The sequence below is a fragment of the Penicillium macrosclerotiorum genome (assembly GCF_028827735.1).
Source record: "Penicillium macrosclerotiorum strain IBT 26536 chromosome Unknown utg000002l_segment0_segment0, whole genome shotgun sequence".
NCBI classification, from domain to species: domain Eukaryota; kingdom Fungi; phylum Ascomycota; class Eurotiomycetes; order Eurotiales; family Aspergillaceae; genus Penicillium; species Penicillium macrosclerotiorum.
The window spans coordinates 2,077,629-2,104,775 of record NW_026643082.1 but is presented as its reverse complement, the minus strand read 5'-3'; the positions used below and the strand labels follow the sequence as shown (position 1 = coordinate 2,104,775).

Here is a 27,147-nt window from a genome sequence, read left to right as displayed (position 1 = left end):
GCGCTGAATATACCTCGCTTCCAACCTGAATAATGGCAGTTCCTACATATGATGTCAACGCTGTGTGGGGGGGGAATATCGGTGGAGTGTGATTATATAGCCTTCGTACTGTAGGACGAGTCTGCCTGATATTACTTTCCGAGTAGACGGAACCTCGCTGCTCCGTCCTTCGCGGATCCAGCCTATACCCCGGAGCAACAGGGAACAGGATTTATGCTCGCGTGTCCATGATATCACGATTTTCAGGATCAGAGCGACGATCGCGGCAACCCTGTAAGGGAGCGCCGATCACGATGTTGGGAGAAAGTGCTTCGGGGTGCCGCCGGGCTACAATTGGATGAGAAACTATGAGGAACTAGTTCTGATGGTCTATGCAAGTTTTTTTGGCCGAACCCAAGCCGTAAGCCTTGCAGGTGCGACAGTATCGAGTCTCGCTACAATTCATCGGTGTGGAGAATTATGGGGTCCATTGGGGGATAGGAAAGGCTGAAGCCTGGTTGTCTTGGTTTGGTTTTTTTTTTTTTCTTATTATCTCTCAGTCTATCGATTCAATCTTTATGTGGGGGAGTGGGGGCTCTGGAAGTATGTAGAACAGTGTGGCGAAGCCACGAAAGAAAGAATCTTGCGAGCCGGTTCATACGGGATTGGGGTAAGCCAAGAAGTAGGCTTGGTTAGATGGGAGCCTAGATTCCGCAACGGCGAGACCCGAGAAACAGAGCCGACTGAATCCATTTTTTTTTTCGCTCTCGGCACTGCAAGAAAAATACGACTCTGTCGGTCTGAATTAACTATCGAAGCACGCAGTGGCGGAAACGAGAAAACGAGATGCAGCAGGAGAGAGGGGAAAAGGCAGGGAAACAAAGATAGCGAGGCCTGGGGGCCAATCAGGCTGCCTGAGAAGAACCGACAGGCCCGGCGGGCGCCCCTGCGTGAGCCCAACTCGGGCGGTGACAGGCCGGCGCCGGTGGGGACCTCCCGCCCGTCCGGCCCCTGTATCTCTATACCGCGAGAGACCCAGCAGTGACCCTGGGCCCCCAGAGACAGATAGTCGCAGATCCATGTACATTCTAGATCCCCGCTCAGATCCCGCCTCGGATCCAGTGCCCGTCAATCTGGCCGCCTAAAACATTAAAAAGACTTGGCTTTGATTCACGCCCTGCCAGGCTCGTCTCGCCTTTTTTTTAGTCCATCTTTTGAGATTTTGGCTTCTTTTGACTCTTCTGGCCCGGTGGATCGTGTAGCTCGCTGGGTCTCTAGGGTCTCTAGGGTCTGTAGGCTTTCTTTTTCTTTTTTTTTTTTGCTGGCCTCCTTGCTTATATTTTAACCATGTGCTGGCCCGCTTCTTCTCCGACATACCTCCTGCGGACTCCGTGTGCGACTTGACCCTATTTCTTTTCTTTCTTTGGTCCCCCTCGGTTCGTTTCTTGTTTCTTTTCAATCCCAGCATGTGTGGTACACCCAAATAGCATCTCGACTCCAAGACGATCCGGTCTCGCTCTCCTCGGATGGCCCTTTGAGACCGCAATTCTGTGGGTCCGGTGTCTGCGCTGCTGCCAGTTGGGCTTCTCACACTGGTCTAGTTCAGCGTACGAGATCTTACAGGCCTCCGGCGTATTGCTGCAGTTCTGCAGCGCGCAACGCTATCAAATTATCCCGGGAGCGCCAGCCGTAGCTGAACCACCATGTCCTCAACTCGTCCATTCCTGCTGCTGCTGCTGACTGCCTGGATCGTCGGACTAACGGGCGCATCGCCCGCATCGCAATTGGGCCCCACTCTCTCGCAAGTATACGACACCACCGACAAACTGCCACTGGCCAACCTCGGCAACTTGCAAGTGCACGATCCCAACATCGTCTACTGGGACGCCCATTATTATCTTTTCAAGGGGGGCCACCATGTGCCATTCTTCAAGGCTGCCAACATCAGCGGGCCGTGGACGCAGGTCGGCACCGTCCTTGACGGCGATAGCGTGATTCACCAGGGCAATCGGTCACGGCCCTGGGCGCCCACCACCATCGAGCGCAACGGTACCTTCTACTGCTTCTACACGCTCAGCACGCATGGCTCGCGCAACAGTGCCATCGGCGTCGCGACTACGACCACTCTCGACGGCAGCCCCTGGACCGATCACGGCGCCGTTATCCGTACCGGCCAAGGCAACGGCTCCGACGTTTGGCCCTTCACGATCACAAATGCCATTGACGCCTCCTTCATTACCGACCAGAGCACCGGTCAGGCCTATCTCAACTTCGGCAGCTTCTGGCATGATATCTGGCAGGTTCCGCTGACGGACGACCTGCTCGCCATCAAGGACCCCGACAACCCTGACGCCGTGCAATTGACCTTCATCCCGCACCAGAGAGTCCGCCCCGAGGAGGGCTCGTGGATGAGTTACCACGACGGCTATTATTACGTGTGGTTCAGCCACGGCCGGTGCTGTCGCTTCGATACGGCCGGTTTCCCAGCCCGCCGCGACGAGTATAGTATTCGTGTGGGGCGATCGCGAGACGTGCGGGGGCCCTTTGTGGATCAAGATGGCAAGGAGCTCGTAGAGGGCGGTGGGACGGTGGTATACGGGTCCAACCACGGGCAAATTTATGCTCCAGGTGGGCTTGGGGTGTTGGCGGGGAATGATTCCACCCCGGATATCCTTTACTATCACTATCTCAACACCAGCATTGGGTTTCTCGACGATGTAAGTGCCCTTTCAACTTTTGGGTTCGGGATGGAAAAATACCAAGAATTCTTTGTGCTGATTCTTACCCCCTTTTTTTTTTCTCCATAGGATGCCCAACTCGGCTGGAACTTCCTCAAATATGACGATGGGTGGCCGGTGGCCCTCGAAGGCGAGAATATTGAACATGCCGAGGCCGAGGCCAAGACCGAGAACAAGGCGTCTCATAATGGAGGGTCCATTCTCAGTCTGCAGCGTTGGATTTACTGGACTGTGGTTATGTGTATGTCTCCTTCCACAGTCATTTCCTCTCTTTCACCCCCTGCGTGATTTTGACCCGATGCTAATCTCGAATCTGATAGGCTCATGGCTGTATATATGGTCGTAGATCGGGCAGCTCTTCCCTGGTTGTTTTTTTTTTCTTGTTTCCTTAGCGATTGCACTCATAGATGTCATGACGGTGGCGTTTTTCACATATCCTTGCATGGCTTGTTACGGGTCTTGTTATGATCTCTCTCCCCCCCTCCCTTCGCCAGCGAGAAAATCCTTCTGGCTTTATGCATATATCACGCCATGACACATATTATGTTATTTCCCATCATGCCCGGCATATACTTTGATTTGGTTTCTAGAGAGTTCAGTTTCAATGCATATCCGTTAGACTTGAGCAGAGACTTAAGCAGAGACCAACCAATCCTCGAACTTGCAAACCACTGAGCCCCATCAAGATCGCAAGCGCACCGGGTGATACCGTGCGCTACCCACCGCCCACCTGCATGGTACAGATCTTCAAGGATCCCATCCCCCATCTACACTATATACCTGCCCTGTCGTATAGGATGCCGCATCACTGAGCAGGAACACCACCGTCTGCGCCACTTCCTCTGGCGTGCCCACACGTGGAATCACCGTCGGGGGAACCGTCGCACACCCCTGGATCTCCACGGCTTTGTCCAGCAGTGGCGTCTGGATCGAACCCCTACATGCACCAACATGACACGGAACTATTAGCATAATCCGATCTACGCCTTTCGAAACACGCAACCCTAATAACACAAAGGAAAAGGAAGACCTACGGCGCAACCGCATTCACCCGAATCGCAGGCCCGACCTCCTTGGCCACCGACCTCGTCAACCCCACAACTCCATGCTTCGTCGTCGCATACGCTACATGCAGCGCAAACCCGCGAATCCCCTGGATACTCGCGGCGTTGACGATACTTCCCGCCCCACCCGGCGCACTGGCCATGATGGCCTGCAGCTCCGCCCGCAGACTATACATCATACCGGACAGATTCACCCGCACCAGCATGTCCCATTCTGCATCGTCCATGTCCACAAACCGGCCCACCCCGTGCTGCGGCCCGATCGTGCCCGCCATATTGGCTGCGCCGTCGAGCCGCCCGAAGCGCGCGACTGTCGCACCGATCCAGTCGTTCACCGCGGCCGCGGAGCCAATGTCCACGACTGTCGTGAGGATCGAGGCTGGGGCGGGCGTATCGGGCGTAATCGCGGCGACGGCGTTGGAGAGCGTCGCGGACGAGATGTCGGCGAGGGAGAGGCGCGCGCCCAGGCGGTGGAGCTGTTTTGCGACGGCGAGCCCGATGCCACCGAGCCCGGTGACTGCGTAGACCTTGTCGTGGAAGGAGTCCATAGTTGTGCGGTTGGAAGACGATATTTGGGAGAGGGCAACTAAGAGTGAGAGGGAGAAGGGGAGCATGCGCTCGGCGAGTATTTCAGAGGGACTCCCCCGGCATCGGTCGGAGGGACTCCGTGTCGAATCATTACTTGATCAGTGACTTGGTTTGATGTCACTGTCGTGGGGAGGGATGCGGGGGAGAATACCGGGAAATTTGAACCTCCGCTAGTGGACTGGAGATGTTTAATTGCCCGCGGCTAAATTGTGAACTGGGGGACTCGACCGGGGGCTCGGGCTGTGGGCCAAGCCATACACAGTACAGAGCAGGTAGGAGTACTCCGTACCCAACACCCTGTCCTGCCGGGCTTATGACAGGCGCGGGCCCGGCTTCCCTCGGCGGTAGGCGCAGTGCGGGTCCCCGAGGCCGTCAAGAGCTAACTAGAGTCTCTGGTTCGTAATAGGCAGCTTCTTTTCTCATCCTACACGCGGAGGACACGAAAGTACATCGAAGGCAGTCGAACTCCCGCGCTCATCCAGAAGGCACCCAAATAGGGACCCGCTTTATCAAGGTCTCGCCAGGAATCTTGAATCATTCGAGTGTTTTGAGGCTTTTCTTGAAGTGATTTTCACCATCATCTCTCTTGAGACAAAAAACTGTTTGAATAAATGGCATCAAAGTAAGTACTATATACTATAACCAAAGCGCCAATCTTCCCACGAAGAGGTACATCAGACGACGACAAGATAGATGAAGACCGAAATCGAAAAGCCTTTCACAGAAACTAACGGGTTTCAAAGCACGATTCACAATGCATCCCACAAGATCGCCATCGTGCGGGGAACAGTGGACGCCGGCCCGGCTGTCCTCCATCTTCTAGATACCGCAGTCGAATGGCTGGTGTCGAATGACAGAACGGGGCAGTGGGGAGCAGCATCGTTTTCAGAGAATCCACGACGTGCCGAACAACTCAGAGAATTTGCAACCACCGGCCATGGTCTGTGGCTCGCTATCAGAGTTGCGGATGACACGTCCATGCCAGATCAAACCCGACTTCCCGATAGTGACATCCAAACTCCGAGCGGAGAGGTGCCAGGGGTCATCGTAGGAGCGCTTGCTCTTGGAGAGAAGATGCCTTATGTGACCCATGTCTCTGAGCCCGAGCTGTACGTGCGGCTGTTAATCTCTGATCGACGATGGGCGGGTAACAAGATTGGCACACGCCTTTTGGATCATGCACGTGATCTTACCAAAAAGGCTGGTGCCTCATTACTGCGGGTGGATTGCTATGCAGGTGGTGATGGCAAGTTGGTTCGATATTATGAGTCCCAAGGATTTGAGCGATCTGAAACTTTGACCCTGGAAGGTGGCTGGCCTTGTCAAGTGCTTGCTCAACGATTAGACGGGGTGAAGAAAGAGGAGACACCGTGATTTTTTCTTCGCCAGAGCATATTTGGTGGCTCCTAAATGGACTTGCGCATTCATCGCATACTATATCTAACATAAGAAATGGAAACCGATGCTTCAAATAGGATCCAGAGACTATGATCCCCCAGGTCCTCAAACCACAATCCTAACATCAAATGGTAGTTATAAGGCCAGTTTTGTAAGATAAATCAATATTTGGAGAGTTATTATCAATCATTTCATTATGACCCCTTTGGATCAAGAGCCTAAATTTGTTCCTGGGGAGAAATCATCTACAGTTTTCTATTTGTTTCAAATTCTTAGATAATGATTGAATCTGAAAAGATATAACTATCCTATATCTCTCTGCAGAATATCTTGAACGATCTCATCCCGTCGACAAAACCAGTCAAGTCGCTTGTCTCTATGGTTCTTTATAATACCTTGATCTAAATTATAACATTCCAGATATGGCCCCGACGGTCCTGTTGTATCTCCATTCGGAGGACCGCCCAATATACGTGTTTCCTGGACTGATATCAATAAGACGAGGAAATATCTTGTGCTCATTCTGCGCGATTCGTCAAAGTACAGTGGCGCTCGGCTGACCGCTTATATCGCCTTCTATTCAATCCAGGAGATACTAGATATCGGGTCTCACGCTAGTGGAAGAAAGTTCGCTGCGCACAGAACGATGAATTGGATGTGCCCATGACCCATTCCAGCCAAACGAATATGCTGTGCCCGGACCTCATACTAAGAAAATACGAATAGTAAGGCCCGAGCGTCGCTTACAAAATTGAGTGGACACTTGCACAGCTGGGACTAGATGAGAAACCAACGATATGGGAAGGATTTTGGCTAGAAATGGGCGCTGGTTTCTGGAATAAATTATAGACGTATATAGCTAGAAGACATAGCTATCCATACATGGTCAAATGATGGAACTGAATATTCGTGACCTGAAAAACAAAATAAAGTACACAATCTTTTCATCAACGTGATTTTGCTTCCTTTCGTCCTTCAAAAGAGATGAAAAATGATCAAGCTGGCTTGCAGACCGGAGGAATCAATCATCGAGTAAAGTTTACCAGATACTAGCTTGCATACTATACAAAGAGTCCTGTAAGAACTAATCCGCTCACAAGCAATAAAGTCAATGTATTGCGAGTGACTGCCATCTGGGGCATAGACCCGGACGACTTCTCATTATCGCCCCCAAAGTCGGATCGCTGCTGGTTCAGGCAATCTCGGACAGCCGCAACATCCTCCCATGTCGTAGAATTGCAGACCGCCGTACACGGCTTCGGGTTTGAATAGATCCAGACGGTGGTATTACAGCAGGACTGGAGGATCTGTGTGAAGTTTGTGTCGAGCTTGTCCGTTTGGTAGAGTGGAACTTCGGTGTAGCGCTCGATCTTGAAAGGAAGGGATGGCATCGCATCTTTCGTATAATTGCATTGTAGCAAGGCAGTCAAATTGACCGTGCTATTTGTGACATCCATGATAGGAAGAGGATGTGCAGCATCAAAATCGACACTTCTTGGTCTTCCTTGCGCCTGTGGCTGGTGAAAAGGGACAAGAAGTCTTGCAAAAACTAAAGATGAGAATCATAGCCTGACTGAGGTCGGTATTTTGTTTTTAATCTCCCAAGTCCAAATGGGTTTTACGAGGGGTCCGCAGGGCACTGCACTAGGGCGCGCTAGGGTCCACGAGGCGAAGTTAAATTGGGGGCTGAAGCTACAGAAATAACAAGAATCCAACATTCAGGCGGCCTGATCCAAAATATATTCAGTGGGTGCCGATCGCTACTAATTGAAAAATAAGTCAATTGAGAAGAGGGCTACGAAATACAGAATTTCTACGTCAGAGGACATTTGATAGGAATGAAGGATTTTTTCCAGTTAGCAGCGAGGCGATACGAGAAATCTCACGTGAGATTTCTTTCTTTCCTCTCTATTATTTCTAGTTAATGAAATGTGATTGGTATCCGGGATAAGTCTTATTTCCGAAAAGATGGATCTATAACTTCGCACCAGCAGCCGCGTTCGCACGTCGCCACATCTTCTTCCGCCTTTCGTGGCCAGCATCGAAATCATCCACCCACTTCTGATCAAATGGTGGAAGAGACCGTCCAGCAGCGCCTGGATCCCCCGCAAAACGGCGTAGCTCTTCAAAGTACTCCTTGAAATGGGGGTTGATCACCGCAAATGCTGGTCCATCGCCTTTCTGGGAAATACGATCGGCTTCCCATTTCTCCTGTTCAGCAACAGGCGGCAGAGTCGCTTTCCCAGCGAAATATCGCGCAGCGGCAACGGCCTGCCACTCGAATACCTTGAATGTCAATCCTGCACCAACCTATATTCATGAATAGATTAGCGTTAGTTGTATTCATAAAAGCAAGATCAATACTAATATCAGTGCCCGGTTGGAAAACATACAGCTCCAACGAATGCTAAGGTCGGATCATGTCGCCAGAACACATGCTGATACAGATCTGGAACTCGGTTGTTTCGCGTCGGCACTTGCGGCAAAAATGGCAAAGTCCAAGTGAACCCAGTACCAAAAATGATGTGATCTACTCCTGCCTCGGAGGTGCCGTCTTCAAAGTGAACAGTGCGAGTTTCGCTTTCGATACGCGAGATCGGTGCGCGCCGTCGAATTTTGGGATGTTGAAAGGCATCGTCGCCGAAGTATACATTATAACGACCCCTAACAACTGCATGGATCGGCGACTGGGCGCTATCGATGAGGTTGACTGCCGTGTCTGCTGCTGAAACCGATGCTCCGACAGTAATGACTTTCTATTGAACGGGTGAGCAGAGGAAAAAGGATAGCACGTTTGAAATTCTCATTACCTTGCCCTTGTACTTCTCTGGTCCACGAAAATGCTTCGTGTGCTCAACACTACCAGGGAAACGGGTGGCAAACTGCTCCAGGCCAGGGATAGCGGGGATATAGGGTACAGCGTAGTGACCGGAAGCCACCACGACCGCGTCAAAGGTCTCGGACCACCAGTAATCGGACAAAATAGCATTATTTTCCATAGTGCGGCGAAGAGTAAGAGTCCATTTCTGGCTTGTAAAGTCCTTGGTTGCCTGTTCAACGGTGGTGTTGTACTGAACAAGGCTTTCGTGGCCCTTATGGGTGAAAAGATCCTCGATATACTTTCTGATGATTGAGTGGTGGCGGAATGGAGTCTCTGGGCCATGACGATCGATTGACCATTGAGATCTAATTGTAGGAATTGGTTCTTGGGAGAAGGACATCACGCCTGCGTCAACGTTCGTCTCCAGACCAGGGTAGACCGGTGAATCTGTGAAGCGATCCTGAACGACTACTGGTGTCCAGCAGGGAAGCTGCTTAGGAATTCTTAACGGTGAATCTGCTGTGCGGGCAGCCAGGCCGTCAAAATTAAGCTTTTGGGGTGGCTTATCATCTCTTGACACCCTGCTTAGGAGTCAGCATGCCATGCGGAAGCCAATGGCGATTAAGGACAAGTAGTAACAAACCAACATCCACCAGCTTTTTCCTGGCGTTCAAAGACACGAATAACGTCAAATACCTTCTCCTGCATCAGAGCATCGACCGCAATGGCACCTGCAGGCCCCGCTCCAATAACAGCCACATTCTTTACGGTCGGCATGATTGATGAAGCTCTATCAAGAGGAGCAAACGGGGCAAGTTCGGACACAATGCGTTGAAATAAAGTTGAAGCACGTTTGCTTCCTAAACTCGTCCTGACTTTCTCGGCCGAGCTTAAGGATTATGAATGTCTTGGCCGATTGATTCTCTAGGGAGAAAGTCAGACACCGTCACGCCATCAAGCCTTCTTTCACGCAAGAACAGACAAGGAGAGCCAATCAAAGACAGTCATTATGCATGGATTGCGTCTCAGAATTTTTGGTATTCAGAGTAGACCACTAACCCGTGATAATTATTATAGAAGCAATCTATAATCCTTCGGACTCTAGGATTCTAAATGCCGGTGGACTTGCTCCAGAAAATCCAGTTCCTCACCGGTTAATTTCACTTCCCGAGATATTTCAGCATTCACTTCATTGGCTGAAATTTAGCGTGGTGGGTCGTTCCAGGAACTGAATCTTGATTGGATCCTTCATAAATGCACTCTTCGCGAAGATAAATTGGCTGAACCGGAAATAACAAAAACCCCTATACATGAGCGACTACAAAATATCCATATTGGCTTGTGCCATTCTATTGCCAGCTTCAGAGTCATGGGCTTGAAACAAATGATTGACCAAAGCATCAGTTATCACGATCCCGTTCTCATTCTCAAGGCACTGGTATCCATGACCCAGGAGTAGTCAAACTTTAGGCCCCGGTTCGATAAACCAGATAGAATTTTAACATTGCAAATGTTATTTTTGAGTGGCAAATGGTTGCGTTCCAGAACAAAGCCATGCTAAGCAAGTTGAGGCTCATGCAGAAAGGGGCAAAGTTTTTTTTCCCGCCCAACCTTAGCGTCCTCGCCAATTCCTGTGGCGGGCCAGGACCCTGAAGTAACGGAGCACACAGCCTTGAAGGGTCTCACTCAATACGACATTCCACTAAGTTTGCTGACATTTGATAGGCTTTGGTTTTTAGACTGTCTCTTAGCTGGGCCCCATATTGAGAATAAGTGTTTTGTAGCGACGCTTTGGGCAGACCCCTTATTTCATTTAAACGAAGACTATTTCCACGTTTGCTGTTTCAACGCGACTTGATTTTTCTTTGTCGGCTATTCTCTCTTTCTTCAAAACAAAAGGCGCCTGACATATCGTATAATATGCCGGCAGACAAAAATTTCAAGGTCAAACAACCGTTCACTCGGTGGTGGCCATTGAGCTTCATGATTGCTGCTATCATATTATTTATTACAGGTGGCGTGCTCATCGGCACTTGGCTCTCTCATACCTCAAACTGCGCCGACGACTTTGTGACAGATTACAACGAGACCTGGGATGAATATACTCAATGCTATAGCCGAAAGAATGGTCAATTCTATGGCGGCGTCATCTGTGTGATTATTGGCGCCGTTTTCAAACTGATCGCCTGGGTTCTTCTTATTGTCCACTGTATGCAGCGCCGTCGCTACCGCCAAGATCAAATGAACGCTCAATATTACCACGCTGTTCCTCTCACGGATACGATGCAGCAGCCGTACAACTCGTCGGCTCCTTATGATCATCAACCATATTACCCGCCCCCAGCAACCCAATATGCGGCACAACTCCCTTCTGGATATTATCGATCTACCGATGCTTCTGCTGCACCCATGTATCCCAACACAACATATCAGACCCCATCCACCAATGACATACACCCTCCAAAGGAGAGCTCTCCTGTGGCTCATTACGCCTAGAGGTCCAAGTTCGCGACCGCTTCATTTCTTTATACTTGGAGCAGCTTCGAGAATCACATGAATGATGCTTGACCCAAGCAGATCTCCTTTGGCATTTGCTAGTTACGCGCACACAGACTGTTATGGGAACCCGGATTTTCTATTTGAGGACCGGTCCAAACCACATTTTTCTTAATCTTGGTGCTTGGATTTCTGTTACAGGATTTTTGTTTCTTGCGTACATTATACCCAAATGAGTTTTCTATATTTCAACAAAATTAATTCAGGAGATAGACAGAGAAATTATCCAAGATCATGCAAATTTAGAATCATAGGAGCGAGATGAAATATCACTGCTTCTCAATGAAGATCACTTGACTTCCGTAGTCTGTTTTGAACGGAAACTGCAATCCGATGTTCATGAGAACGGATCCCGAGTATGACGTATTCCCATCTACGTTGTACATTGCACTCGGGTCCAACCCTTGCATCTTGACCCATGGTACTGCTTGGTTGATGTTGGGATTGATTTGGAAATAGAACAACACTGCTTGCTGGCCATTCTCGGAAATAAAAAGGACAGCAGGCCAATTTGATTCCTCGGGAATATTGAGTCGATACATATCGCCTGTTAAGACAATTGGGTTGACTTTTTCAGCGAGAGCAATAAGTTTCGGAAGAGCGGCCTTGTCTGCTTCGGGTATATCAGCAGGGTCGAGTTCTAGACCGAATGAGCCACCCATCATCGCAACATGGCCACGAAAAGATACAGGTAAACTTCTTCCAGTCTGTTGATTCGGAACGGCAGACAAGTGGGCACCCATCGCACTGGGAGGATATACCAAAGAGGTACCAAGTTGGATCGTGATGCGTTCCACAGCATCAGTGTCGTCTGATGTCCAGATTTGAGGGAAATATTGCAGAATACCTGGATCAAATCTCCCCCCACCAGAGGCACAACCCTCCCAAAGAACATCTGGAAATTGAGTCGTCAAAGTATCAAAAACTCGATACATTCCAAGCATGTATTTGTGGTCTGTCGAAGGAGAGGGCATTTCATGGATGCCTCGGTTGTTATCCCATTTCACGTATGTAATATCAGCACTATTAAGAATATCGGCCACTGATTTGATAATATAATCTTGGACCTCCGGAAGGGCCAGGTTCAGCACAAGCTGATTACGTCGCTCCGTGCGCGGGTACGACCCTGCATGTAATGCCCAGTCTGGATGCTTGCGATACAGACTTGAGTTGGGGTTAACCATTTCAGGCTCAACCCAAATTCCGAATCGTAGCTTTGTAGAGGTATTGGCCACCTTGAAATCTGTGATGTTTTGTACAGCGTGGGCTAATCCGTCGGGAAAGCGGGCTGGGTTAGGAACCCAGTCACCAAGACCAGCGTTGTCAGAGGTTCGGGGATATTTGTCGCCAAACCACCCATCATCCAAGACAAATAATTTGATCCCAAGGTCCGCTGACTCCTGTGCCAACTTAGAAATGGTACTTTCGTTATAGTTGAATCCAAGTCCTTCCCAGCTATTAAGAAGCACGGGGCGATCTTTTGTAGCAAATTTGCTTTTGATAAGATGCTTCCGATATAAACCGTGAAATGAGCGGGACATGCCACCGATGCCGCTGTTAGAATAAATCGCTACGCATTCTGGTGAGGAAAAAGATTCACCGGGCCCAAGTGACCAAGAAAGCTGATTTGGGTTGAGTCCGAGAAGAGCTCGTGTAAACCCTTGGGAGTCCTTTTCAACGTCTACACTGAAAGATCCAGTATAAATGAGTGAGAAGCCCCACACCTCACCCGTAGACTCGGTAGCGGCCGGGTCCATGATTGCAAGGAATGGATTGTGAAGGTGTGAAGAGTAGCCCGTTGTGCTTCCGAATCTTTACCATTTGAAAACTAAAGGTCAGCTTCATAATGCTAGAGTGTGCGGTGGGAAAGACATGGACATACCCTTGTCTCCCATATTCAACCTTTCTTCTCTCGCGGTGGGCTTCTCTCGCCCAGTCACCCCTCAGAGTGATCATATCTAGATCTTGATATGGAAAGTCCACACTCATACTTGCAAGCGCCTCGATAGTAATATCACCGGTGCCTCGGTTTGTAATATTGACACTTCGTACAACAGCGTCGAATTTAGGGAAAATTGAGTATGATAAATCAGCGGAAATTGCGCTATACTTGTCATACAAATGAACAATCAAAGTAGTCACATCACTCTCCGTCCCAAAGGTTGCTGGTAAACCTTTCAAGGTAGGCTTGCCACGGATCACATCATGCGATTTGTATTGTAGATCGGATACCGTATATCCTTCAGATTGTCGAATGCGAACTGCGGGAGAACGGAAGTCGCCCCGGCCCTGATCGGGAAATTCGCGTCTAACACGGCCGGGCATTCCAACCCAGCCATCCACAGCCGGTACTGTTTCTGTGGGAATTGGACCTCTGACGCTGCCTCCAAAATGATCTGACAATAAATCTCCAGTACTATTGTCAACATGGAAATTGTATGAGACATTGTCACCATTGAGAGCGAATGTAGTGCCGTCAATAGCAATCGCTATGGAGAAACATGAATGTCAGTATCTTGTGATTGTGTCCTGAGATCCTTGTGTGTAGTTTACTTTCAAATGTGTCTGTTGCGGCCGCTAGGGGACTTAAAGAAGTCGCCACGCCGGTCATGATTGTCGTCATTTGCGCGGCACGAACCATATTAAAGCCTTCTTGGAGAGATCAATTGAAGAAAGAAGAGCAGGAAGAGCTTCCAGGAGTTCTGCATTCCCTTATATATTTTCCAATGGGCACATAGATCCGGTCTCGGATGTAAGGCCCAATAAAGGGCCGTTTACGTAGGTTCATGATATCATGCATCATTCTGCGTAGCCCTCTGATTATTGAGGCAGCCTGTGCATATGTTTTGCGGGGACATGTCCAGATATGAAGAAATTCCGGTGCCAACAGTGGAGGATACAGCGGGGGAGGATTGTTAGCGGCGGCTTTGAATGCTTCCTATTGGCTTGCTTCATGCCAATTCCGCCTCCGTGCAAATTTGCCAAGACTTCGAAGGTGAAGCGAAGTAGTGGCCTCTCTTGAGCAAGGACCCCTCCCCGCCTGGGGATCCGTTGGCCCTTTTACATCTCCTGCATATTGCTGCGTGGGCTGGTGTCAGCTTCTTTCTTTCGGGAATTACGGAGATATGAGAAAGGCCAAGGCTTGTGCGGCCTGTCGGTAAGCAAAACAACCATACCTGCTCCCAAGGGGGCCCAATTTAACAACTCGATCTAAATTAGCAAACGCCGACGAAAATGTGAGGTCCGTGCACCAGGGTCCCCCTGTGTCTACTGTTTGATGCACCGGCAGTCATGTACAAACGGCCAAGTACCGAACAAAGTTCAATTTGAAGATGGAAGGTCTTTACCCAGCGCCTCGGGATTGGAGGACACCGATCACCGAGGAATGACTTCTCAGTCCCTCTGTGTAGAGCTGGTGAGGCTTTATTTCGACTTCATTCATGACCAGTTTCATTCTCTTTTCCACCAACCAAGCTTTGAAGAAGATCTGAGCCTTGAAAAGGCTCCTATGATTTTAGTGTACGGGATGATGGCCTTATCGGCACGGTAGGCTCAATGTTCCTGAAAGCTGGATGAGCATCATATATTTCATTTTGAAACATGACTAACGTTTATAACGGCTTATAGATTTTCTACAAATCCAGTATTCTCTAATGTAGATCCCAGAGAAAGGGGCAAGGATTATGCAAAAGAATGTGAACTCTTAGTCGACTGGAATGATATTTCATTGACGACTATTCAAGCCTGCGTTTTACTTGGTGCCATTGCCATCACACAGGGAAGGTCTGCAACAGAAAATGTTTATTACGCAGTGGCCTGCCGGATAGCTCAGCTTCTAGACCTTCCAAATCATCAATGTGCGAGTCTCATCGAGCAAGAAGTCAATATTCGAGGTTTGTCTTTCTGTCTGCTGTATGAAAGCTCCGAGGTTAACTCCAGAGCTTTAGTATGGTGGACGTTATGTATGATAGACGTATGGTCTTCTACAGGCGTGCGTCTGCCCCGGCTTCTCTCGCCAAAAGAAAATGTTCCATTGCCAATGGATGAATTAGCATTCTTGCAATTATCACGCAATGACTGCTTCGATATCATAATAAAAAATAATAGCAAATCGTCTCTTCTTGCGGAGATGGTACGCCTCAACCGAATACTGCAACAAATCAACGATTTCAATATACAAGCTGTGGAAGTTGAACCAGGTCCTGATTCGATTATGACTTACATCGAAGATCTTTCTGGGCAACTTGATGTGTGGCTGAAAGAATTGCCCGATCACATACGAGACACGCGTGAGAATCTGAATCGTTTCGCCGCTCTAGGCCTTGGCAGAATGTTTGTTGCCATTTACCTAGGGTACTATCACTTCGGGCAGATGCTCTTCTACAGGTTTCTTCACGAAGACTCGCAAACTGAAGCCAGACAAAGAAGATATTATGCTAAAAAATGCAAGCAGCATGCGAGTAATTTATGCGATATTGTCTATGCCTCAGAGGAGGTATCTGGTTGTGATGCCAAGTATAACATGGTTGGGCACGTCTTATTGATCGCATCAACAGTCCAGATCCACAGTCTACTGTTTGAGAATGATGATATAGAGGTCGCAAGATCAAGATCGCGATTGGAGAAAAACTTCTGCATACTCAGTCACCTTTGCCAGCTTTGGCCGACGCTCGATGTCTGCATGGATCGCCTTATGGCATTTCACCGGGCATGTAGAGAGTCTGCAGATACAAGTTTCCGCATGGATAGATGGATGGTTCGGTTCTTGGTTGAGTTTGCAACCCCCTTAAAGAGCAAAAATACTTCTCAGGATCATAACGCAAATGCGTTGTCTTTGGCAAGGTTAGACAATTGTTAATAAACAGTGACAAAAGTGATTTAAATCTCTACTAGATCTGGATAATATCTATGAACTTCATACCTTGACTTCTCTAAACTGCTTAAAGGCAAATCAGAGTCAGATGAACGCCATATAAAAATTGCTATCGAAACCACCGTATTGATCTCTCAAATAAACTATCTTCGTCGTGAACTGAAAGTTAAACAACCCGCTTCAACACATGCGAGAGATCCACTTTTTGTTGAGGCTTTGGGAAGTTAGAGCCCTATCCCCATCGTCTCCAACGTGCGAATAGCTATAAATGGAAATATTGGTGGCAGCCGAAAATAAAAAAAAATAGCAAAGATCAAATTTGTGCGATTGAGAGCACCTATTTGGTCTTTCCATTCTTGCGCATTTCTAGTGTGTCATATCCCTTGTCGCAGTCCTCTTGTGTAGCTTGCCCAGCCAAGATGCGGCCGTCCATCTCCTGATTCTCTTCCCGAAAAGTACAAAGACGACTACCATTAGATTGTTTGCGAGAACAACACCTCCAAAGATCCCCGAAATTACCACCGCATATCCTCTCGTCAGAATCCAATCAAGTAGATAGGAGCCCATTCCAAACGAGATAGCTTGCTTGCCCAAGTTCATTGCAATAAGCATCTCCGATGTATTCGCGTAGTAAGAGTCCACGGCATATGCCAAGGTAAACGTAAAATAAAAATAAGACGCGAACTGATTCATAGCTACTCCGGCAAAGTATCCAATCCAATGTAGATTGCGTTGAGCACTGAATCCATACACAATCAGGCCCGCAGGGGCGAGAAGAAGTGCAGGAAATAAAGCTGGGAGACGCATTTCAGATTCACGGATTCCGTTATTACGTCTCGTCCGGTAGGCAGCTAGTCGATCGGAGGTCGAGGAGAAGGGGACAGCAAGAAGGTAGCCAATAAAACTGGCTATGGCAATTAGGCCAGAGTTCGTCTAGTTTTTGTTAATGCGATTCCTTTTTAGCGGGAGTTCAATTTGACCTACTTCACTCCAGTTATAAGGGGGGGCAGTGATCTTAATTGGAAAGGTGTAGTTAAACGCCAGGGCACCAAGGCCAATGTATAAACCTAAAACCTGATATCAGCCCGTGCTTTTACGTTGTGTCAATGGACTTCTTACCGTAACTGGTGATAACCCAGAACACTGCTGGTACGAGGAAATATGTGAAGGATCGGGCAATAGTCATGAAAAACTCAGCCTCTGGGTCAATGGAACCCCAGGGTTTGAGAGTTGTCAAAAATGTATTTCGGAGTGGAACGGTTGTGGACGGCGTATTCTCCAGCTGAACAGGAGGTTCTGTTTTCTCGTTTCCATCTTGAAGTTCAAAAGAATGAATTGAGGAACTTGATGGCGGTAAATTTTCTTTGCGGTGATATGTAGATTCTTCGACAAACAGGAAAGCCATGATGAGTAAGGCCCCCGCAAAGGCAGCTTCAACATAGAAAAAGAGTCTCCATGAAAAACCACCCGCAAGCATGTAGCCGGCATATAAAGGACCGGTTGATCCTAGACAGAGACAGACTATTTTTATGAGCTAAATATTTTCAGCGCTACGCTAGCGAGAGGATTACTCACTAGTATAGTAACCTATCTTTTTCCCACGCTCATGGATAAAAAAGATGTCATTGACCAGCTGTACAGGAAGACTCTCACAGACTCCGCTATATATAATGAATTGATATATGGCTTGGAGTAAGAGGGCTTAAGACAGCATACCTGCCAAAACCATGAAAAATTCGCGCAATCATCAATCCAGTATAAGTCGTCGCCCTGGAGGCACCGATCAGCCCGGCGAGAAACTAAGAAATATCAGCGACAATCGAATAAAATATAAGGATGACTCAAAACTTGCGGTTATTATTGAAAGCAGTATGACTGGACGTCGGCCTATTTTGAGATACATTGGCACCAGGATCAGGGACCCTAAACGCCATCAGTGCTCTGAAGAGTGTTCAATTCAAGAACAGGATCTCACCAAAGCCAAAAGCTAGGTTTGGATAGGAAATTAACCCGGATGCCTCTGCTTGAGAGATGCTGAATTCTTCGCTGAATAGGTTAATATAGACAGACGGGCCCGTCAGAGAGCTATTTCCAAGAAATGAGTATACGGAAACGACAATTAGGATGATATTTTTCTTCCATGTGGGCCACTGGCAGTAGAAGCATGCATCAGAAACATAGAGAAAAATTCAACATCGGGGGAGACACCTTACCTGAAGTGGATCATTGGGATCCTCGGCTGGAACAGGGTACAGCGCCTGTCCATAGGCTGTATCGTCGCCCTCAATGGCACTCAAGTCAACAGTACCGGGAATCTCACCCTCATGGGCATGGCTTATAAGAAAGTCAGAATGAGGCGAACCACATTTTAGTTAAATGAATACCTGTGCACAAGATGAGGCATTCGATCGGCTGGAACCTCTCCTTTCTCCATAACTGCTCAGAATGTAAGAAGTATGAAGTAGTAAGGTGTTCTGAAAGATCCCTATCTCCTAGGGGGACGCTAGCTGGTTTGCAGACTCCTCAGTTTCTGGGATGAATTCACCCCTAATAATGGCACCAATTCTTAGCCTTGACTGCTTTCAGAAAACATGGGGCTAGCCAAACCTACAGCTTGTTTTCCCCGCATGCCTCCACATTTCCCCCGGATTGTGCCAATCCCTGGGAGGATACGGGAAGGACTTGATATTCTTTCAGTCAGGATGGGGCAGCCCCACACGCCCAAGTCTGGGGCTATTTTCTACTAGGAGTGAGGCGAAAATAACGGAGCGAGAGGGTTCATAGGACAGCTGAAGGTGGCATGAGCTGAAATCATAATTTTGGATTACAAGCTAGGTTGGGTGTGAAATTGTGATAATATGGAACTCGGCATGTAGCTCAATTTCAAACTGGTAAGACTGGTAAAAAGAAGGATAATACAAGTCAGAAAAACAGTAAATAGCGCCAAATACGACAACCAGTACCAATTAAGTGAAGACATCGGTCGCGTATCGCTCCTTGGTCCGAAGTCGGTCGAAGAACCGATCTGCCGCACTATCCTCATCTAACTCTGCTTCCGAGCTCAACTCCTCCCCGGTCTCCTTTGCTTGATTGATTCTCTCACGTCGTCGCTCCAAATACATAGTTTTGCATGCATCGCGAACACCGCCCCCCACGCCGGTGCTGCCGCAGACGTAGATGTTCGCACCCTTCTCGAAAAGGGCTACGAGTTCTTCGCGATCCTCCAACATCAGATCTTGGACATGTTTGCCTTCTGTGCCATCGGAGGGACGACTGTATGCCCATCGAACATCCACAGCACCTTGTGCAGCCCATTCGGCCAGTTCATCGGCATGGATGTCGTCCTGATGTTTGGTGCGGCAGCCGACATACAGGATAGCTCTTGCGGGCTGGTCACTTTCCGAGGCATCATCAGCGTTCATGGAGCTGCGCCGTCCACGGATGCGCTCGGCACGGTCCATCACGAATCCACGGAAGGGTGCGAGGCCACTGCCTGCACAAGCCATGATCATCGGAGTTCCGAGATCGACGGGAGGTTTGAATCCCGAATGAGATGGCCGAACAGAGATGTGCGCGCGCTCACCGGGTTGAAGCTCGGAGAGGTAGTTTGAAGCCACTCCAAGATACTTCTCGGGGGTTTCGTTGCCAGGATCAGAGGACATGGCGGGTGCGTCAAGCACTGAGAAAGTGATTGAGCATTCAGAAGGATCGGAGAGCGGAGAAGATGAGATTGAATACTGGCGGACACGCATGGGAGGCAGCATAGCCAGGAAATCTCCAATGGACAGCTTGATCGCCGGATAACGCATCAAAAGGTCCAGCGGACTAAGACGCTTCTGCACAATCTCGGCTGTGAATAGACTGGGACTAGAAGCTAGGTAGCGCAGCTTGGCCTGTACCTCTGCGTCCTCAAAAACAGCATCTGCAAGAATGTTCAAGTCACGTTTCGATGCAGGCTGGGATAGCTCGACATATGTGGAGAAGAGCTCAAGCGCCGAGATTGGTGTGTCGACAGGAATTGCCGGCGGCGCGCTGGAGCCTGATGAGGGTTTTTGCACACGCAATACTGCATCCCATGGCAAGTCAAAACGGCTAATTGCACGACGCACAACGGGGTTTGGGTTCACAGGTAGCACAGCCAAGTAATCACCACACTGATAAGTCATTTCAGATGGTAACTTGAAGCGGACAAGGCGCTTTGTGGGAACTCCTGGCTGCGTTAGGGGCTTGTTTTCAACCACAAAGCCTTCTTCGAGCTGTAGGCCAAGAGTAGAGGCGCGCATTCCTGATGTGACATCTACCTGGAGTGAAGATTTGGATTTGGTTGTCTTGTCAGGACTGCCTCCAAACTTGGCTGTAATTGCTGGCCAGAATGCAGTCTCGCCCCATCCATCAAAATCAGTGAACATGTCCGAATTAGCGGCATCGGCCAGGCCGATATCGCAAAGACGGTTTCCCCATTTTCAAGAATAAGCTCATTCACTGCCTTGGGGATACGGTGGAATGTGGATGCCCAGTCATCTGAATAGAGTCAGTTATATTGAAAAACACGTTGTGGATTAGAGTCCTCACGGTGACCGCAACCAAACACAGCATAATTGACACCGTCCAAGCTATCTCCCTTGAGCGCACTAAGCCATTCAAAAAAATGGGCTGCGTTGTCTGGAGGTTGACCCTCATAAGATGCAGAGATAAAGACGACAGGGTCGTCCTTAGGAATATTCTGCATTGCGGAATCCAAAGAACTGGTCTGTGCCGCATATCCATATGCAACAGCGTCATCTGCAAGTCGGCGGGCAAAGGCTTCACAGGTGCCGGTGTTACTTCCGTAGAAGATGTGCATGGGCTTTAGCTTGCCATTTACCTGAGCCGGCCTTGGCTTTCGCTCCCGATCGGCGACATTCGCTGAGTCAATCGCACCAGTTGTGCCACTCAGAAATAGGCTAAGCTTTGTCGGGTCAAGCCCTTGACGCAGGGATGCCCTGATCTGGAAGTCCTTGGGCTTGATGGTAAGAGTCTGCTTAATACGCAGGTCATAGCTAGGATTATCCATCTGAAAGTTGAAGTTCTGAAGCAGTATTGCAACAACCAAAAGCGCTTCTTGCCATGCAAATGGGCGTCCGATACAGCCACGCATTCCGTTGCCAAATGGCTTCCATGCGTTTTTAGGCAGCTTCTCGAAGTTCTCATCCAGCATTCTCTCTGGTTTGAATGTGTCGGCATCAGGACCATATACCTTCGGGTCGCGCTGCATCTTGCCTAAGAGAAGTACAATGGGCTCATCCTTTTGAAGAACATATTTTCCGCCTCCCAACGTGACAGGATCTTCTTTGTTCTTGGTAGGGTGGGCATGGATAGCGATCATAGGAGCGGTCGGCTTCAAGCGCAAGGTTTCACGCATGACTGCTGTGATGTAAGGCAGCTTGGACATGTCCTCCACTGTAATTTTGCGTCGACCAATTACGCGGTCTACCTCTTCTTGCGCCTTCTTGTAGGCGTGCGGGGTCTTGAGCAAGTAGTAGAAAAGGAATGACAACATGCCAGAGGTAGTTTCATGACCTGTCTCTCTATTAGTGCATAGACATGGGGTTCAGGGAAAGGGTTCAAAGTCACCAGCAATCAGGAAAGTGATCATATTGTCCACAATCGAGTCATCAGTCATGCCCTTGCCAGTCACAGGATCACGGCCCAGGATAAGCGCATTGAGAAGGTCTTTCTTATCCTCTGGGTTGTTTTTCCGAGAATCCACTAGCTCCTGGGACAAATTGCGAAGGTAGGTGACATCGTTCCAATACTTGGAGTTCTCACTGGTCGGCAAGTTGTTGAGCAAAGCGGGACGCCGAGCCCGGTTGCCTGAGCCCGCGAGCAACCCCACCATTGCCTCGACGAAGGGGTGCATATCGTCATGGTAGAAGGAGTTGAAACGAGTGCCCATTGCGCATAGCGCAATAGTATCGAGCGTCAGGCGAGTAAAGTCATCGGTAACGGTGATCGGGACATTGGGACCTTGTCGCGCCCATTTCATAACCAACTGACCGGCGATATCATACATGTCTAGTCAATGTATTTAGAATGATATCAATTCAAACAGCGATGCACATCCAGGCGTTCCTCACCATCAAACATGCCACGGATCATAAGTGGTCCAAATGCAGGGACCAGGACGCGATGCGCTATGGCCCAGTTCTCCTCGCCAGGATAATTAGCGGTGAAGAGGCCATCGTGAGTTCCATTCCGGATCTCCTTCAGCCCCTGCGTGACCACTTTTCCAAAGCGCTCTTCATCGCAGACCTCGTCGACTAGCTCATGGGAGCTGACGAATACTCGTGGTGAGCCAAAAGTTGTGAGCCGAAAGATAGGACCTGTGTAAAGTAGATTATTCAGTCAGTTTTTTTTAAACCCAGATCTACTCTATTCATGGCATTATTCTCAAGCTTACCATAGTTGTCGGCCAGCAAATCGATGCTGTTGAGTGGGACTTCAGGCTCGATATCATAGATGTTTCCCAAGATCGGGACCCCTTTGGGGCCAGGAATAGGGATCTCCTTGGATGCACTCATTGAAGTGGCCGTCAACGGCGAAAAAAAGAAAAAAATTCAGCGACCGAGATGCAGTCGTTTGGTAAAGGAATCCAGTGAACTATATGTGAAAAAGAAACGAGTTGAGAACCTTCAGAAGGCGATCGCTATCGGATCGTCAGATGAGCGGGGTTGAGGGCCTGACGAGTCGTCAAATCCGATAGACCAATCCTGGTAACTCTTCCGTGGTGTCTGGGGCGTTTGACGCGTTCTGGTTGGCTTTTAAGGTCGAAGCTCAATTGGAGCTGCACCGCCGAGTATTGACTTTAGGGATGAGATTGCATCAGGTATTTAAACCATGGCACAGGCAACGCCATGACATGATCTAGGTTGCACATATCATACCACATTGCAAGATTTCAATCTATACACAGATCTCCTTCACAAGAGGCTTCAACTGCCTCGCACAATTGAATCGCGCGGACAAGAGCGAAACTTTTCGTAGTCGCCTGGTTCCACCAAGATGCCTCGGCTGCGGCGAGAGCCAATCGATGCGATCCGCTCGCGGAGCAATTGCCAAGTTCCTCGTTAGAATTGGGTTGTTCGCCGTTGGCCAAGAGACATGCCGTGCCGGTCGGAAACGGAGACGGTGAGTTGTCGCCGACCGGTCCGACCGAAGGTGAATAGAGTGACAGGGCTGTCGGGCTCGGAGCAATTTTCACCAATTGATTATTAGCGTGGGTCAGTGTAGGTATGAGGTCATCTTACATGTGGCTCATCGGGCACGCCTAATTTTAGATGGGACTAGGCTGGTCCATGTAAGGATATACATCCCTTGAACGCCTGTGTTTCTCAGCTACAAGAAAGTGCAGCGAATTAGAGTTTTGGAAGTTCAGTATCTTGTGAGAAAAATATGTACAATTCATGCGAGCGTGCGCAAGCTCTGGTGTTCCCAAGGGAACGAAAAGTCGTTGAGTGGATGGCTGAAAGAGGCCCGTATAAACGCCGACGGCTTTTGGCCCCAAAAAAAACAACACAAAACGTATGGAAATGGAAAAGAAAACGGACAAAATTCCTCGGGAGAGAAATGGATATCAACAACGAAAGGAAGCCACCGATCCAATGAGCGTAGGTCGTCACCTAGTCAAAGGTCGACAGCTAAAAGATAGAGTATGAGAGAGGGTCATTACGGAGTTATCCTCTCTGGCCACGCAGACACCCACTTGAAGAAAATCAAGATGCCAAGGCGAGAAAGACCTCTTCTCATTGGCATAGCAGGTGAAAATCATGGTAGCATCTGAATGATCGGAATAGCACGAAGAGCACAGGGTCACAGAACCGGTGGCAATAGCAGAGAGAAAGAAATTGGAGCTGTGCACAGAGATTGAAAACGAGAGTCATGAAGAAAAAAAAAAAAAAAAACATAACGCGCTCTGAATCTGACTAGCTGTGCACTTTGCTATAGCCACTGTTCTTGAACTCGGTCTGCTTCCAGTCATTCTGGTAGTTCTGCATCTCCGTGCGCTCCTCGGCATAGCGCGAGTTATCAAGAGCATGTTCCAGACGGCCCTTGCGGCGTTGACGCAGGCACCAGATCAGGAAACCGGCGATGGCAAGCACACCGGCCGCGGCAGCGCCACAGTAGATGCCAATGTGGGCACCTTCGCCAAGATCGTCCCATTTCTCAGCCAGACTCTTGGCAGGGGGTTTGTTGAGCTCGTTCAGAGCGCTCGAGTTACCCCTGAGAAAAAATTGTGTTAGAGTAGGTGATACGATGAATGAATAGCAAGATGAGACTCACGATGTAACTTGGATGCTGCTGTAGGAGCCTGTTTTGTCACCGTAAGTGTATTCCTTTCCGGTATGGAAATCTTGAACACGAATTCGTTGCACAGTCATTGTGAACGGAGCATCGTCATAATCAACAATGCCACCAGCCCATTCAACGGTTCCCTGAGACGCACTCTCTAGGCCAGCAGGCCAGTTACTGACTTTCACCTGGCAAGGTGTCTGAGGGTAATTCTTGCCGTATACCGCAAGGGGATCGTCATAGTTCAGGGTGCGGAGTAGCGTGCCATCGAGCCACCATTCTAGCCTATCTTGAGCCCAGTATGTCGTGTAGTTATGGAACTCGGTATCGGCATTCGTGACAGCGAAGGTTTCTCCACGGTCGTAGCTGGTGGTGTTTCCCTTGCCAAAGAAGTTGGTCTGCACGGCGCTGGTGTTGTAGCCAACCCATTCCCAATCGATTTCGTCGAGGTCGTCCGATTCTAGCACCACACTACTCACGATACCATTTCCCACCGCCATTTTGACCCAAGATTCCACCACGCCGAAGAAGATATAGAAGTTGGACTGGAGCAGTGTAGATTCATTGACGGCCCTGATGGTGAATTCGGCGCCATCGTTGACGTAATCAATGGTGCCGGTGGTCATGTTCCAGATCGAGTCGTCGAGGGTCTCATTGAACCACCACGTATGTTCGGTACCGAGGGCCGGGTCAGATGGACATGTCTTCTCGAGGGGGTTGCACTCAGTAAAGGTCTGAGCAGCGACAGAGCCGACCAGGGCCGCTAGAGCGGCAATATGCGAGAGGCCCTTCATGATGGAGAACAATCGATTGGAAGCTTCCAATGAATGCCAGAAGTCGGTGTCGTCGTTTCTCCTCTCAGTATTACTGCTCCAAGTATACACGCAGGGGTATAGCGGAAGAATGAATGAACCAGAGGACGTCAAAGCGCCTCAAATGAAGTATATCAAAGAGTGGATGTGCGAACAGAATCGCACGCCAGAAAAAAAAGGATTGGACAGGTGGGAAAAAAACCACCAACAACACTATCAGTCTGAACGAGAGGAGAAGAGTAAAGAGAAGGAGAACAGTCACAGCATCAAAGCTGGGGAGGGGGGGAAAAGAAACGCCACACCAGCCTAGCAAGTGGATGCGCGGCATATTCTGGCCTAGTGCTGTGTATATTTTGATGGTGCGGACAGTAAGGGAAAAACGCTGCACGCTGATTATTATGGTTTGTTCCATGCTAACCAGGAGCAGCTAGCCAGGTGAAGCAAGTTTACACTGATCTGCACCCTCTACGCCCCATGCAGCAAGTGACCACCGGCCCAGTGCCAGGCTGTAAAACCTTTGCAGGGTCCGGGCAGGGTCAGGGCACCACTTGTTTGGACGTCGGCGGCCGCAACCGCCGGGTCTGCACGGGGGTTGGGGATCGCCATTGGCCGATCGCACGCAGCCGATAAGACCAGGATCCACGGCCAAGTGCAGGGAAATAATAGACAGGAGCCAGATAGGTAAGATGGGCGGATAGGCAGATGAGTTGATGGGGGAAAGTGGGGAGGAGAGGTGGTGTTCCGTCAGGGTCATCAGGGGCCCGGTCCAAACCCACTTGGGCCCTGAACGAGGGTCCGTCTGTGCCCAGTTTGGCTCTGTACTCTCCGGAGGGTCCCCGATCGGACTAAACATAGGGGGCACATCCCTCGATGACTCCAGGCGTGCATCCCCATTGTGCTTCGCGTGCCTCGTTGAGCTCCACGACCGAAGGATTGATCTGCCAAGTGACACAAGACTCTAGCCTGAAGAGAAGCAAAAACAGCACCAATACTAGCTCCGCGATGATCCCGGTCTAGGCCTGCTTGCCCCAGAAGGGCCAAGGCGCGCGTGAAAGAAAGTCCTCGCGACACCAATTTGTCCATCCTCCTTCCAAGATAAGAGGTCCAGGATCCTATGCACTTTCTGCCATGGTGATCTTGCATGTCTCCTGTGTCCGGCGGGTGTGGACGTGGCACTAATGATAGTTCCAAATCCAGCACTCACAACAACAAGCACACCGTGCATAGATAGCGAGACGAAAGGGAAGGGAAATTCGAGAGGGGAAGTGCAGGAGAGCCGGTGGTCGTCCCTGTAATTTTGTCCCCTTTTTCGAACCTCCCCAAATCCCACAAGCCCACGTCCTGTATGTTAGGATCAGCATTGTTGTTGCTCCACCTGTCTCTGCAGAACCTGCTGTTCTCCGCCAACTGAAGCGACCGATTGCTGTGGGCCTTTCCCCGCTCATGGAACTCCACTTCAAATACCAATTGCACGACGCCGACGAGGCCCAGCTCCGACGGAGCTTTGAACGGAGTACAGTACAGTATCTGGTCCCCGTCCCGATGGAGAGACCCACGGATCTCGATGTTGCCAGGTAAATTTCCGGGATTGACCCAATCAGTTCGTCAGTGCAGGCGCTCCCACCCCTTCATGATATGGATCCGGTTCGCGCTGCTCAGACGAGCAAGCCTAATTCTTCGAGATACCCGCAACCGAACGTGTTCATTCGCCAAGCTCCAATACAGGCCGATACGGAAGCTGGAGGGGCGCCGCCCCGTACAAGAGCCGTTGAAGCAATTGGCCGTTCAAGTGCCGGCCAAGCCCAAAATCCCACCAAGCAATAAGAGGAACCATGGCCAGTCAGGTTGTACCATTTAATGTGCTACTGTACGGAGTACACGACAGTGTCTACAGTGCCCCTGTGTAATGCAAACACACTTGCATCCCTTCGTGGTATGGAGAATGATGATGAGTACGAAGTCCAAGGATGGACGCGCCGGAAGCTGCCCA

The 27,147-nt window shown here is 49.4% G+C and overlaps 11 protein-coding genes across 11 annotated transcripts; 4 read left to right on the top strand and 7 right to left on the bottom strand.

Moving 5' to 3' along the window:
• Positions 1-1,682: 1,682 nt before the first annotated feature.
• On the top strand, positions 1,683-3,063 carry N7462_001887 (uncharacterized protein; the record flags this gene model as incomplete). Its single annotated transcript, XM_057073613.1, has 3 exons — positions 1,683-2,696; positions 2,787-2,958; positions 3,038-3,063. 3 exons carry the CDS (start codon positions 1,683-1,685, stop codon positions 3,061-3,063), a joined length of 1,212 nt encoding a protein of 403 aa, XP_056937254.1.
• A 401-nt stretch (positions 3,064-3,464) lies between these two features.
• N7462_001886 (SDR family NAD(P)-dependent oxidoreductase) lies at positions 3,465-4,329 on the bottom strand (the record flags this gene model as incomplete). Its single annotated transcript, XM_057073612.1, has 2 exons — positions 3,465-3,654; positions 3,752-4,329. The coding sequence occupies 2 exons, from the start codon at positions 4,327-4,329 to the stop codon at positions 3,465-3,467; spliced, it is 768 nt and encodes a 255-aa protein (XP_056937253.1).
• A 733-nt stretch (positions 4,330-5,062) lies between these two features.
• Positions 5,063-5,743, top strand: N7462_001885 (uncharacterized protein; the record flags this gene model as incomplete). The annotated part of the gene is made up of 1 exon (XM_057073611.1): positions 5,063-5,743. One exon carries the CDS (start codon positions 5,063-5,065, stop codon positions 5,741-5,743), a length of 681 nt encoding a protein of 226 aa, XP_056937252.1.
• Positions 5,744-6,828: 1,085 nt separating this feature from the next.
• N7462_001884 (uncharacterized protein) lies at positions 6,829-7,224 on the bottom strand (the record flags this gene model as incomplete). The annotated part of the gene is made up of 1 exon (XM_057073610.1): positions 6,829-7,224. One exon carries the CDS (start codon positions 7,222-7,224, stop codon positions 6,829-6,831), a length of 396 nt encoding a protein of 131 aa, XP_056937251.1.
• Positions 7,225-7,741: 517 nt separating this feature from the next.
• Positions 7,742-9,365, bottom strand: N7462_001883 (uncharacterized protein; the record flags this gene model as incomplete). Its single annotated transcript, XM_057073609.1, has 4 exons — positions 7,742-8,077; positions 8,161-8,489; positions 8,604-9,169; positions 9,232-9,365. 4 exons carry the CDS (start codon positions 9,363-9,365, stop codon positions 7,742-7,744), a joined length of 1,365 nt encoding a protein of 454 aa, XP_056937250.1.
• A 1,143-nt stretch (positions 9,366-10,508) lies between these two features.
• Positions 10,509-11,084, top strand: N7462_001882 (uncharacterized protein; the record flags this gene model as incomplete). Its single annotated transcript, XM_057073608.1, has 1 exon — positions 10,509-11,084. The coding sequence occupies one exon, from the start codon at positions 10,509-10,511 to the stop codon at positions 11,082-11,084; it is 576 nt and encodes a 191-aa protein (XP_056937249.1).
• Positions 11,085-11,413: 329 nt separating this feature from the next.
• Positions 11,414-13,755, bottom strand: N7462_001881 (alpha-galactosidase; the record flags this gene model as incomplete). The annotated part of the gene is made up of 3 exons (XM_057073607.1): positions 11,414-12,956; positions 13,027-13,633; positions 13,698-13,755. The coding sequence occupies 3 exons, from the start codon at positions 13,753-13,755 to the stop codon at positions 11,414-11,416; spliced, it is 2,208 nt and encodes a 735-aa protein (XP_056937248.1).
• A 2,628-nt stretch (positions 13,756-16,383) lies between these two features.
• N7462_001880 (MFS transporter) lies at positions 16,384-18,451 on the bottom strand (the record flags this gene model as incomplete). The annotated part of the gene is made up of 7 exons (XM_057073606.1): positions 16,384-16,950; positions 17,002-17,084; positions 17,137-17,523; positions 17,593-17,678; positions 17,734-17,816; positions 18,231-18,351; positions 18,402-18,451. 7 exons carry the CDS (start codon positions 18,449-18,451, stop codon positions 16,384-16,386), a joined length of 1,377 nt encoding a protein of 458 aa, XP_056937247.1.
• Positions 18,452-18,983: 532 nt separating this feature from the next.
• Positions 18,984-22,577, bottom strand: N7462_001879 (bifunctional cytochrome P450/NADPH--P450 reductase; the record flags this gene model as incomplete). The annotated part of the gene is made up of 6 exons (XM_057073605.1): positions 18,984-20,371; positions 20,425-20,538; positions 20,590-21,576; positions 21,631-22,071; positions 22,134-22,379; positions 22,457-22,577. The coding sequence occupies 6 exons, from the start codon at positions 22,575-22,577 to the stop codon at positions 18,984-18,986; spliced, it is 3,297 nt and encodes a 1,098-aa protein (XP_056937246.1).
• Positions 22,578-23,978: 1,401 nt separating this feature from the next.
• On the bottom strand, positions 23,979-25,139 carry N7462_001878 (glycoside hydrolase family 16 protein; the record flags this gene model as incomplete). Its single annotated transcript, XM_057073604.1, has 2 exons — positions 23,979-24,276; positions 24,337-25,139. 2 exons carry the CDS (start codon positions 25,137-25,139, stop codon positions 23,979-23,981), a joined length of 1,101 nt encoding a protein of 366 aa, XP_056937245.1.
• Positions 25,140-26,600: 1,461 nt separating this feature from the next.
• N7462_001877 (uncharacterized protein) lies at positions 26,601-26,981 on the top strand (the record flags this gene model as incomplete). Its single annotated transcript, XM_057073603.1, has 2 exons — positions 26,601-26,731; positions 26,759-26,981. 2 exons carry the CDS (start codon positions 26,601-26,603, stop codon positions 26,979-26,981), a joined length of 354 nt encoding a protein of 117 aa, XP_056937244.1.
• Positions 26,982-27,147: the final 166 nt, after the last annotated feature.